Below are 12228 nucleotides of genomic sequence, written 5' to 3'. Positions count from 1 at the left end.
TCTGTATTTAAAATATTTTAAATAAGGCAACAACAGAGGGACTTCTGTGTCTCAACAAGTGAGGTGGACATTAATCCCATAACTCGTCAATCCATGCTTAAAGTTTATGCGTCATATACGCATACGAGGGTGAAAACAAACGCAAGGTGTAGGCCTATATGTTTTCTGTATTTTTATTAAGTGAACTTGTTTTGACTTGAATATAAGTCTAGACAGATATGTAACAGGTCTGGTTTGACTCGTTTTGAGGGTGTTTGTACTACAGTTCAAGTTAACCTATATCGCTGGATGATTGTGTGTCCACTAGGTGGCGCTCAACGACAGTTCATTGTGTTTACATTTGAACAGTACAACTTTGTCGCAAAAAAACAGTAATCACACATTACATTTTCTTTACATATTGCTTATTTTATATATAACTTCATCACACAATACTATCAAAGCTATTAAATGGTACAATGAGAATCATCATTGTTTTTTGTGTTTTTTGGAGGTGTTACATTGGTAAACAGTAAAATTTAAATATTACAATATTTTTTAGAACAAGAACTTTTCAAATATATTTCGAAATGTAATTTATTCCTGTGATGCATTCAGAAATCATTCTAATATGCTGATTTGCTGCTCAAGAAACTTTTTTTCTAAAAAAAATACTATCAGTGTAGAAAACAGTTGTGCTGCTTAATATTTTTGTGAAAACCACTATACATTTTTTAGGATTCTTTGATAAATAGAACGTTCAAATGAACAATTTATTTTAAATAGAAATCTTTTGTAACATCATAAACGCTTTGCTGCCACTTTTGATCAATTTAATGCATCTTTGCTGAATAAAAGTAATAATTTCTTTCAAAAAAAATACTGACCCCCAAAATTAACTGTAGTGGAGATTGAAGGAAATGTCATAATAGCAGAAATAAAATAAAAGAGTTTTACTTAAATTTTTTAAATTCATTTATTTACAATATTAAAATGTATTATCAGTGCGAATAGTACAAATATAAATACCTTATTTTACATGCTGGAATCTAATGTCTACAAGCTTTGACAAGTAATGGAGGTATTTCATGGATACACATTTAATGTGATGATCATGTTTGTTCAGTTAAGGACAACCGATCAATAAATGCTTCTAAACTATTACAGATTACATAGTTACTGGCCTGACATCACTTTCACATAGATTGAAATTTAACATGAGTAAAAAAAATAAAATAATAATAATAGTCCCTGAATTTCTCCATCTATATATTATTTACATAAGAGGTTTGGCAGAGATTATAGATGACAGGCACTTTAGGAATCCTTTGATTCTCTGTTGGTAATTTAGATGCAGAGCAAACATAATAAAATACTGTTTTTCTATGTACAGCACTGGCTGAGACATTAAGACATGCTGAACATAAGCTGTAAAATACTGTCAGAGGTAATCAGTGTAAAAACACAACTGCCCATTGAACCCAATACAGAACCCAATGACAGACAATGTGTATGATGGACATTTTCATACTAATAATTCATAAGAAACTGGGGGGGGGGGGGGGGGGAGAAAACCTCAACAAATTTACAAATTAAGCTACAACTGCTAGTTCTTAAAAATGCACAATATATATAAAAAAACAATATAAACATTCAAAACAGTGCTGTAAAAATACCACAGTCAAACATAAATATCCAGTATTGGCATCGCAATGAAACCCTATTGTACAATTTTACAAACAACCCTATTACACATCTAAAATACAAAATGTAACTATAAACATTACTTACACACCATAAGTCATCTGTTAATGACTGATGAATTCTGAAATAACCTGTACAAATGCTTATTAATATCAAAGTTTTTATTTTAGTAGCTCCAGATCAACTTTATCCATTTCGCCGAAAACCTTCTGTCCCCATCCAGCAGAACTTGGGCGACGTAGTGCTTTGGAATGCTGGGATACAAAGCGCCCAGACTCCATTTGTGTTAATCGAACCTTTAGAAAATACTAAAAACAACTTCAGAGCATGTCCATGTTGTGCTTTAATACTAGTAGGGAGATTCTTCAAAACCCTTCCAGTTCATTCAACGTCCTTCACAGTGAAGACTCAGATTGAAGTTTCATTGCTGCCACTAACAAGAGAAACACAGAGTGGTGTTACATTCAGAACGTGACCAAATAAATTCGAATGATCAGCATTTGACATCCAACTCACTCGGAATGGAAGTCTTGGTCCGCCAGGGAGACGTGGCTGGTGCTGAGCTCCACGGAGATCCCGTTCAGCGCAGGCTGGCGAGGTAATGGAGGTGGCTTGATGACGATGCTGTTGGCCTCGGTTCCTGAGCGAACGCCCTCGTTTGACCCCACCGATGGAGTCTTACGGGGGATCTGGGGTGGGTTGTAGTCGCTGAGCTTCTCCCTCAAGCGGTTCTTCATGTTCTTGTCCGTCAGTGGGGGTGGATATGTGATCTTGTTCTTTAAAATGCCTAATAAAAGTGAAGCAATAATATAATATAATATAATTATTATATTATAAGTTGCCTATTATCTGTTAAATATTATTTTAATATTATAAAATATATAAAATACAATCTTCTGTAAGCATGAAGAAAATTGATTGTTTTTTACATTTAAAGTACTAAAATGGTTTAATTCTCTTGTTTTAAATGAAAAATATAAATAAATATAAAATATATGTATACATGTGTTGTCGCTCACCTCTTCTGGGTAGCTGGTTGCTGTTTGGCTGACTGGGTGGACTCTCACTTTGAGACACATCTCCATTTTGGTTTAGTTTATTCCCTTGATGAAGTTCCACATTCACTTTAGTTTCCACCCGCAGTTTCTCAGTACCCCTCGTATCCTCACTTTCACTGGCTGTGGGCGGCTCCACGGGCCAGTACTGCTTCCCATGACCAGACACAGCATCAACTGCAGAACAACATGGGTACAGTTATCTAACATCCATTCATTTAAAATGAATTTGAGATATTTTATGTCAGGAATGAATATCTTCTGGTGACTGACAACTATATATCTAAATCTTTTTAGTGTTTGCTTGAATAAACCATGTAAAAGAGCAGGTCGGAGGTCAGAGAAGAGGTTGCAGGCACCTTTAGGAGTGCTGTGGATGGGCGTTCTCTCGTTATTCCATTTGGTCTTGGAGTGCCTGGCCTCATCCTCACTGTCCGAGGAGTGGGAGGAAGCGTAGGAGCTGCTGTGTTCATCCAATGAGAGCTCACTGTCCGAATCTGAGTCTGTATAGAAACAACAGAAGAATTAGCCTCTGATCACAGAAGTGCACTAGTTTACCCATAATTCATTGTTTGTTTGTTTTCTGCTAATGCTCTCCTAGTGACTACTAACTAACAGAAGAGCTTTTAGCATTTGGCTGCTTAATAGAGTTCTTGAATTTTCCTATGGAACAAAAGTTATGACACCAGTTGACCCTTCAATGGTCTGTGTATGTTGTGTTTTTAAGTGTATCTTCCCTCACCTTCTGCCTTTTTACTCTTATGGAAAAAGTGTGACAAGTCTCCTTCATCATGTCCCACTTTTCCACCATTAGACGATATGCTGTGTTTCTTCTCCCTGTGTGAAAACAACATTAAAACTATGTATTAAATATTAAGAGTTTGTTGCGGAGTCACACTAAAGTTATTTAATGACAGTAAGTTGATAAGTGAAATCTTCACAAATGCAGCAGCTGCAAATATAGCAATATGACAAATATGACAACCAGAATTTTTGCATCACTAGCTAATAAAATGTTCTCTGAAAACGTCATATGCTTTACCAGTACATTTTGTAGTAAGTAGAATGTGCGTTTGAGAGATGAATCAATACACATTAGATCCAATATGTGATCCATGTAACACATGACCCTGTGCTGTGAATTAGGACACCATTTACAATACTGAAGGGCTCTGTCAGTGGTTATGATAAACAAAAATCTGAGTCATAAATATGGCTAAAGTGGCCCCATTGATAATGTACTTAGTTATAGTCATAATGTACTTAGTTTCATCTAAAGATAATCAGTGGAGTGACCTAAAAACCGAATGCTACTTTGAGACGTTTACGCACAATATAACAGGTAGTAATTGGTGCAAATATGTTAGTGAAACAGCTGCCAGCACAGCTGCAGGCAAATATGTCAATGATTTCATATGCGTTAATTCCAAATATATTTAGGGCATGTTGCAGAAAACCGATTTGTATATCAGAGAAACACTATGGCCTGCAGAAGTTCAAAGGATACATGATTCGTGTTTTAAGAGGTTAAGGAGAAGGTGTGGAGATCTTTCACATAAGTATTTTTAAAATGAAACAACAAATGAAACCATATTGTTAAGTGTTAACCCATATCATGTTTCACTTGTGGTGTATTACCTGAGTGTGGACACGAGGTAGCTGCTGCTGTGACTCTTGCCTGATCTAACAGAGTTCTCAAGAGATACAGAGGACTCTCCGATGCTAGTCCGGTACAGACCTCCATCCTCCATGTAGACGTCACCATTCAGAGAACGCTGGAACGACAGAAGAACAGATTCACTGTTAACGTTTCATCACTAAATAAATTGTGCCTGTATGTGAATTGTTACTTTTTTAATTAACTTTTTTTTTTTTTTGTAGGTGTCAAACTGACTGTGAGTAAAGTAGCCCGTGTTGTACTGGGATCTTCAGCTGGCACTTTCTTCCCTGTAAAGACACTTTTCAGGTTCCTCCTCACGTCTTTATTGAGAATACAGTGGAAAAAGAAGATGCAAATGCCCTGGAAAGAAAAATCCATAACTGAATAATTACATAGACACACATTTGTTGTAAAACACAAGCATACCTGTTGGTTTAAGAGAGCAATCCAATTCTATATGGTTTGTATAGACCATATTTTATTAGGTAATTCCCAATAATTATTTTCCATTGTATTGTATTTAAATTTTAATATTTTTATTATTTATTACATTATTTTTAATAATATTCTTTAATATTTTTATATTCTTTTTACATATTTTTTTTATTTCCATATTGTTTGTTTTATCAGCAACAATGTTAATTATTAATACGTTCGTTATTAAAATAATTTAATTTTACATTGACAGTTATGTCATTAATGCAAAGTTGAATCTAACTTGACTTTATTTAATATTTAACTGGACTTGGTTGTATTCTATTTTACATTTCTATATTTTTATTATTATATATTTATTTTTATCTCATCTTTTTATTTTACCTTACATTTTCCATACACACATATATTGTATAATATATATATATATATATATATATATATATATATATATATATATATATATTGCTGAAAATTATGTCAATACAGCTTTGTTTACATTACCTTGGCTCTAAATCCAATCTACACAAACTGTAGACAAGTTCTGACAAACAGTGTACATAATTCACATGACCATATGTACCTGTAGGCAGCTGAGGAAGGCAAAAAGGTAGTGGAAGGAAAGCACATCACTGTTGACTGCCATTAGACCCAGCAGCCAGGTGGCGCTGATGAGCAACAGGAGGAGGAAAGCCACTCGAAGAGCAGAGCTGCACAAGAGCAAAGAATGTTGAAAAAGATTCTGCTTCAGGCCTTCTGTATTTCAGTATTGTTCAGTTTGACCAAACTCTCACTGAACTTACATTGCTCCTGACTTTTCTGTGCGCTGGCGCCGTCCAAATGAGGCTTTAGCTGCCAGCACAATTAGGATTATATTTATCTGTTAAAAAAAAATGTTTTTCATTATTTAGTCAAAACCAAACACTTCAGTTGGGAAAAGAAAATGAATGGAAAATTTACACTGTGCTAAATGAGATTAAACTGACCAGCACTAATATGGAGATTGGTCCAGTGATACTCCAGATAAGAGTGTCGTTGACAGAGAGCCAGCAGAAATCAGGGTTTCCATAACCCTGAGGATCCAAACCCACAGCCAGACCTGACAAGAGACAAATAATCAGCAACAGTATACAATCAAGATGCAAATTACAGGGGGTTTAGGGGGTCTGACCCCTCTATTTTAAGGTGCAGTAAGTGATTTCTGAGAAACACTGTTGATATTTGAAATCAACCCAAACAAACACACCTCTCTCTTCATTGCTCCGCCCCCAAAATGCACAAACACACAATGCAAGAGTGGCACATACCTGTATTTTCTTCCTGGTTTCGGTCGAAGTCCATAGTAATCGATTGTTGAGTTCACGCGCGTGATCATAGGTAACTAAACCTATGCGTGTGAACTCGACAATCGATTACTATGGACTTCGACCGAAAACAGGATGTAAATACAGGTATGTGCGCTGGCTGAAATAACATTATTTTTATTAATATCTTTCACATCTACTGCAGTCAGATTGACACGCGTTCACTCTGAAGGAATCACTCACATTGGCTGTGCACTTGTAATGACACATCAAGGATGTTAAGAGGCTAAAAGCAGGTTTAAAATTTGCCCCATTGAAGTCAACAGGGTGCAAATTTTAAAAAGAGGATAACACGGTGTAGGCAACACCGATTTTTGTCGTTGTTCTCTGTATTGACAGCACTCCAAATTTACAAAATGAGCTCAATGATAAAATTGACCGGAGTTCTCCTTTAACGCGGGTCCTAAAGCTCTCGCCTGATCATAAAAACCCTTCTTTTTTCAGTGATATTCCTCTGGCCTTATCTTGTTTGCAATGCCTCTCAGCCATCTCTCTACAGTCTTTCTTCAAATCTCCCTGTTGCTCACTCTCTCTCCAGCCCCATCATGAGTGGACACGCCCCCTGCTGCTGATTGGCTACAAGTGTGTTGTGGCGCTCGGTTTGATCCACTTTTAACAGTGTTTTTAACACACGAACCGTCCAAAAGAACTTCAAAACAAAATGTTTTGAATGTGGGGGGGGGTCCTATACTAAACATTTTTTATGAGCAACTGAGTCTCATACCAGTGATAACAGCAGGAATCCCCCAACCGATGGCGTAGTAGAAGCGCATGTGGCCCTGGTTAATGTTACGCATCTCAGTCAGCATGCGATAGATGTGCAGCCCCTCCACAAACATCCAGGCAAATGTGCACATGTACGAATAATGTAGCAGAATGGCCACAACAGTACATACAAACTACAAATCAGACAAAAAAACAGGTTAAGTATCTCACAGAAACCTCAAAATGAAAATATAATTATGCTATTGCTATTACGATCTAAAAACTGCACACCGGACTGTCGGTCTGATTGATGCCAGTGAGGAAGATGAGCTCAGAGAGGAAGATGGCGGCCACCAGGTTCTTGTGGATGCTGTGTAGGTTGGAGCGCAGCTTGCGAAGAATGGCCAGCAGGAGGAAGGTGATGAGGAGGGCCACCAAAGAGGCGGACACTGTGGTGTAGGTCACCACTTTTAGAGGAAGAACATCACCATGCTAAGGACGAGATACCAGCGTTGAAAAACTAGTTAGCTAGCTGTATACTAGCAAAATTCCACATAAACCAAAATAGCTGGTTGTGTCCTACCTCTCGTTTGGAGATGTCCATGAGGACAGCAAAACTGGTCATGTGGTTGCACTGGCAGCTGATGTGAGTCGAGTTCCTGAAGACCAGCTCACAGCCTTTAGAAGACCAGGCGCCTCCACCAGAAACCCTATCGGATAAGAAGACACACAAAAATACAAAATTATGATGTTTTTTGCAATCACAGCATAAGCAGAGCTTTCCTAATATATTTTATTCGAATATTAATCATTAAGTACTCACGGGATGGAGTGGTTCCAATAGACGCACACAGGTTTGGTCCTCTCGTGGGACTCCAGGAGCCTGAAGTTCAGGGTGATGGGTCTTTGGAGGGGTGTGGGGAGGGCTTCTCCGTCCCTGTGGACCACCACACTCACTACAGGCGTGTTGATGACAGGACGAGTGGGCAGTCTGGGGATGTGTAGAGCACCAGATATATTTACAACAACAAATTTATATCAAAAGATTTTTTTTCTTGATATTGTCATCAAGGCTACACAATCTATTGGTACCATATTGGTTATCGGCCGATATTAGAAAATGTTTTATTTATCTGTGTTGGCTGATTTTTATAATTTATTGAAGCCCATTTCCAGGCAGCACATAAGAAGTAAAAAAAAACATCCGTTAGTAAATTATATACATAATCTCAATTTTGACTTATGTCATTTTTCTTTTATATCATAATTATGACTTGTCATACTTAGGATTTCTTATTCTTAATTTTGACATCTCATAATTGTGACTTAGTACATCATTTCAACTTATCTCATAATTATGACCTTTTATGTCACAATTATGACTTGTCATCCTTTTTATATTTAAATTGTGACTATTTATGGCATAATCAATGTAGGATTTTTTTTCTATGTGGTGGAAATGGGCTTCTGTACATATTTGATGTTTCGTTGTTTTGTGCTCATTTCCTCTATTTTTACATTCAGATTAAATTGGCCATCATTTTACACTCACTTAAAGGTAATCTTTAAAACACTATAATTTAATAACACTGCTGAATGTAATCTTGAATAAAAATGAATATCCATTTTACATACTGTACATTATAATGTTGTCTAAATTCACAAGTCACATTTATAATGATTGATTTTCGTTTTTAGTGTTTTATTTTTAACATATTTAAACAAAATAATTTTGAATTTTAATACTGGCTATTTATCAGGATGAAAACAATTATCAGCTGACACACCAACGGGAATTTGAATATAATATATGATAGCATTGCATATCCTGGTCAAGGAAATCTGTTGTTTGTATGTAAAATCCAAGGCCTACCTTAGACTGCGGCGGTCCGGATCGTAACTCTCAGGAAGGAGACGTCCCAGAGACCTGTAGATCATCACCATTACAACAGCGGGTGGATCAGGTTGTTCTGCATGGCGTCTTTTTTTAATGGACGGTGTTAGATAAACAATATTTGATCCATCCATGCTGATGAAAGACTCATTTGATGCAATCTGAGCTGGAGGCTCTGTGGTAACAGCATCTATAGGGTAATACGACATAAGAAAGTTTAGTTTAATTTCCATGACTACAACTTATAATATAAAGAAATAAGTTTCGAGGTGAGAACCTTTGCTCTTTTTCGGCATTGAAAGCAGGTTTGGGAAGAGGACAGATGACTCCAGCTCTTTTGCGAACACCTCCGTAACCTCCTGAAATCGAGGAATCTTGTCTTGGTTTGCAGTGGAGTCCAGAAAATCTAATGCAACAACTTGAATGTGAAGAAAAATGGTAAATATTTTTACACTAAACACTCAAAATTAAGCTACAGGACTGAGAACGCAATACTAACTCATGTTGTCAGAGACGATGGTGAAGGGTCTCAGGTAGGTCTTCCTCACGTTCTGTACCAGAGTGTTGGCGTACTCCTCAAAGTGGTGCAGCAGATGTGCCGTCCCACCATCAGAGCGCTGTATCTTCTCCCAGTGCTCCTTGTTGACTGGGTCAAGAATGGCACTTCCAGCTTTAATGATGTTCTACCACAACAAACAAGAGTAACGTTTATTAATACTGTATAATAACCACCCATAATTTTTTTATGTCAATTAATTACTAAAATAAATAAGGTACACAAATACATTTATAAAATACATTTATTAAAATATTTTAAAATAAATTAATAAAAATGAGTTAATTTAAAGACAGATCTGAAGATAAAACTAGATATTTTGAACACATTTTTGCACACACTTTATACTTTGCACACATGCATTTCAAATTTGGTTTTAAATGCTGTCTAACTGGTCAAAGCTGGTCATTAGTTGGTCCAAGATGGTTTAGATGGTTGATCAGACTGGTGAGGTCAACCAGGTAGACCTTCTTGATTAAAACATTTTGAGAGAGTAGGTCACTTTTGACCAGCAACAAACCAGTTACAATGTTCCAAAAACCATCTTGACTAACTTAAGCCTTGAAGATCTGGTTCCAGTAAAGTTATCTTTAAAAAATTAGTTAAAACTAAAAAATTTAAATATTAACTAAAATTTTATATTACTCATACTCATATTTTATATTACTCATACTCATATTCATACTCTGAGGTGCAGAACCCATTAGACTGAGCTTGAATGTGAAGATACTGAAAGATACTGTGAGATTGTGGAAGTGTGTGAAGGCTTCGAGGAGGCTTTACCTTGTTGAAATCGGTATCATGAGTAGCTGTGAGCTCAAAGCCCTGCTGCAGACTCTCATGCTCTAACACACTGGCCAGCAGATGGTAGGCAGTCCTCACGTCATTTCCAAAGAGATGATCCGTGTGGTCTATGGAGGCGTACAGCGCCCCCGCAAGGCTTCTTGATCTTTCTCCGTCCATTCGAGAAGAATTAGCATGAAGATCCTCACTCTGAGTCACAAATGTGGTCACACTGGTCACTTCTAGGATTGTGGTAGCTGGCGTAGAATGTTTCATAAAATAGAAAAGTTGAATCAAGCAACAAAAGAGTCACAAACCTCTTTCTTTAGCTTTGAGAAGCTGAGGGAAGTGCAGTTGAAGAGCTCAGGTGGAAGCCAACCTTTATCATCGCTGCAATGACGGATAGCTGTGCCTGTAAAAAGACATATCAAATGTGTATATATCGATAAATGATTCAACAAAAAATAAATAAAATGATGAAAATTCCGACATATACTACAAGTCAAAGGTTTGCACACATCTCCTTTGTTATTGTAAGTACTATTTTCTACTTTTTTATTTATAGTAAAATCATTAAAATTTAAAAACACAAATGGAAATATGGGATTTATGTAGTGACCAAAATATCGATTTATTTATTAATTATTAATTGTTTATAAAATATAATAAAAGAGAAAAATTAACTATATTTTTATATAATGTATTTTTAAACAAATATTTTAGTTTTGTACTAAAATGTATTTGTATATTTTAATAAATATAATTCTAAATCTATATTTTTTATTAAATATAGTTATGTACAAAAATTAAATGTTTCAAATTCAGTGAAGTGTGTCAAAACTTTTGGTTGTTTATGTTAACAATGATTTCTTGATTTAGTTAAGGACCGTATAATTAATCTAGACTCACCGCTGGATCCTTTGGGGCAGTTTGTGGCTGCAGGGCCACCAAACGTGGTCCGGGGCCACCAGATACCGCCTTCAAACGCTTTGGGACAACCGTCATAAACCACTAGATAACAAAAAAATGGAGTTAGAATGAGAGAGAAAGGACAGTATGGCAAAACAGATGCCATTTAGTGTCACTAACACTTGTTGCTTTGTCTTAATGACCTTATTAAAATGCCTTTTAAAGGAATAGTTCACCCAAAAAATGTAATTCTGTCATCATTTACTCATCTTCAAGTTGTTCCAAACCTGTATGAATTTCTTTCTTCTGTTCTGCTGAACACAAAAGAAGATATTTTGAAGAATATGGGTAACCAAAAAGTTAATTGGCCCCATTGACTTCCATTGTAGGATAAAAATACTAAGGAAGTCAACATCAACTCTTTGGTTACTGACATTGTTCAAAATATCTTCTTTTGTGTTTAACAAAACTTGAGGGTGAGTAAATGATGACAGAATTTTCAGTTTTGGGTGAACTATCCCTTTAAGGAGCAACACATTCCTATTATTTCTTCTTCAATTAACCCCACAGTCAGTACATGTACTCCATGCTGACTTGAAAGCATTCTGCTTATGATTATAGTGTATTACACTTACATTTCATCATACTGTGCAAGCATATGTAAGCTAAAATTGTAAACAGCTTTCATTTTTTTTGTCCTTATTTATTCAATTTGTGACCAGTTTTGAAATGAGCTCAACAACAGTAAACTGCTATCCTGTCCAGTTGACAGCACACATACCCACGCATCCCCCGACTGTCACCTCTGCGAAGGGGTTGTCACAACGGTTGCACTGACGGCCCACCACGCCCATCTTACAGGCGCACTGGCCCGTTACAGGGTCACATGTCCGCGAATGCGCTCCAAGGTGAAAACAATCGCACGGGTAGCAAGTGTCCCCACCAAGAGGCCGAAAGTAATTGTCCTGAAAAATTGAGGAGGAGAAAATAATGGCATCTTGTGAGCATGGACCTGAGATCAAAATATAAAGAAGTGAATACTTTTATTCAGCAAGAATGCGTTCAATTGATCAAAAGTGACAGATTTGTATTTCAAATAAATGCTGTTCTTTTGAACTCTGTATTGATAAAAAAAAAAAATTAAGCTGTTTTCAACAATGATAATTTTTTTTCTTGAGCAGCAA

General features: G+C 36.4%; 1 protein-coding gene across 1 annotated transcript in view; it reads right to left on the bottom strand.

The window, feature by feature from the left end:
* Positions 1 to 993: 993 nt before the first annotated feature.
* celsr1b (cadherin EGF LAG seven-pass G-type receptor 1b) overlaps positions 994 to 12228 on the bottom strand; it is a gene marked incomplete at its 5' end in the record, with an annotated part of 43431 nt that continues 32196 nt past the window's right edge. The window contains 21 exons of the mRNA XM_081356691.1: positions 994 to 2116; positions 2200 to 2470; positions 2703 to 2915; positions 3098 to 3241; positions 3481 to 3575; positions 4377 to 4513; positions 4633 to 4758; positions 5417 to 5543; positions 5637 to 5713; positions 5820 to 5932; positions 6922 to 7096; positions 7194 to 7394; positions 7486 to 7612; positions 7726 to 7893; positions 8776 to 8986; positions 9074 to 9214; positions 9296 to 9479; positions 10136 to 10345; positions 10453 to 10547; positions 11045 to 11146; positions 11826 to 12009. Coding sequence (XP_081212817.1) covers positions 2092 to 2116; positions 2200 to 2470; positions 2703 to 2915; positions 3098 to 3241; positions 3481 to 3575; positions 4377 to 4513; positions 4633 to 4758; positions 5417 to 5543; positions 5637 to 5713; positions 5820 to 5932; positions 6922 to 7096; positions 7194 to 7394; positions 7486 to 7612; positions 7726 to 7893; positions 8776 to 8986; positions 9074 to 9214; positions 9296 to 9479; positions 10136 to 10345; positions 10453 to 10547; positions 11045 to 11146; positions 11826 to 12009 — 3126 coding nt within the window. The 3' untranslated portion in view covers positions 994 to 2091. The remainder of the gene's footprint in view (positions 2117 to 2199; positions 2471 to 2702; positions 2916 to 3097; positions 3242 to 3480; positions 3576 to 4376; positions 4514 to 4632; positions 4759 to 5416; positions 5544 to 5636; positions 5714 to 5819; positions 5933 to 6921; positions 7097 to 7193; positions 7395 to 7485; positions 7613 to 7725; positions 7894 to 8775; positions 8987 to 9073; positions 9215 to 9295; positions 9480 to 10135; positions 10346 to 10452; positions 10548 to 11044; positions 11147 to 11825; positions 12010 to 12228) is intronic.

This window comes from Scardinius erythrophthalmus (genome assembly GCF_964197995.2).
Source record: "Scardinius erythrophthalmus genome assembly, chromosome: 24".
Lineage (NCBI taxonomy): Eukaryota > Metazoa > Chordata > Actinopteri > Cypriniformes > Leuciscidae > Scardinius > Scardinius erythrophthalmus.
This window is presented reverse-complemented; position numbering and strand designations above follow the sequence as displayed.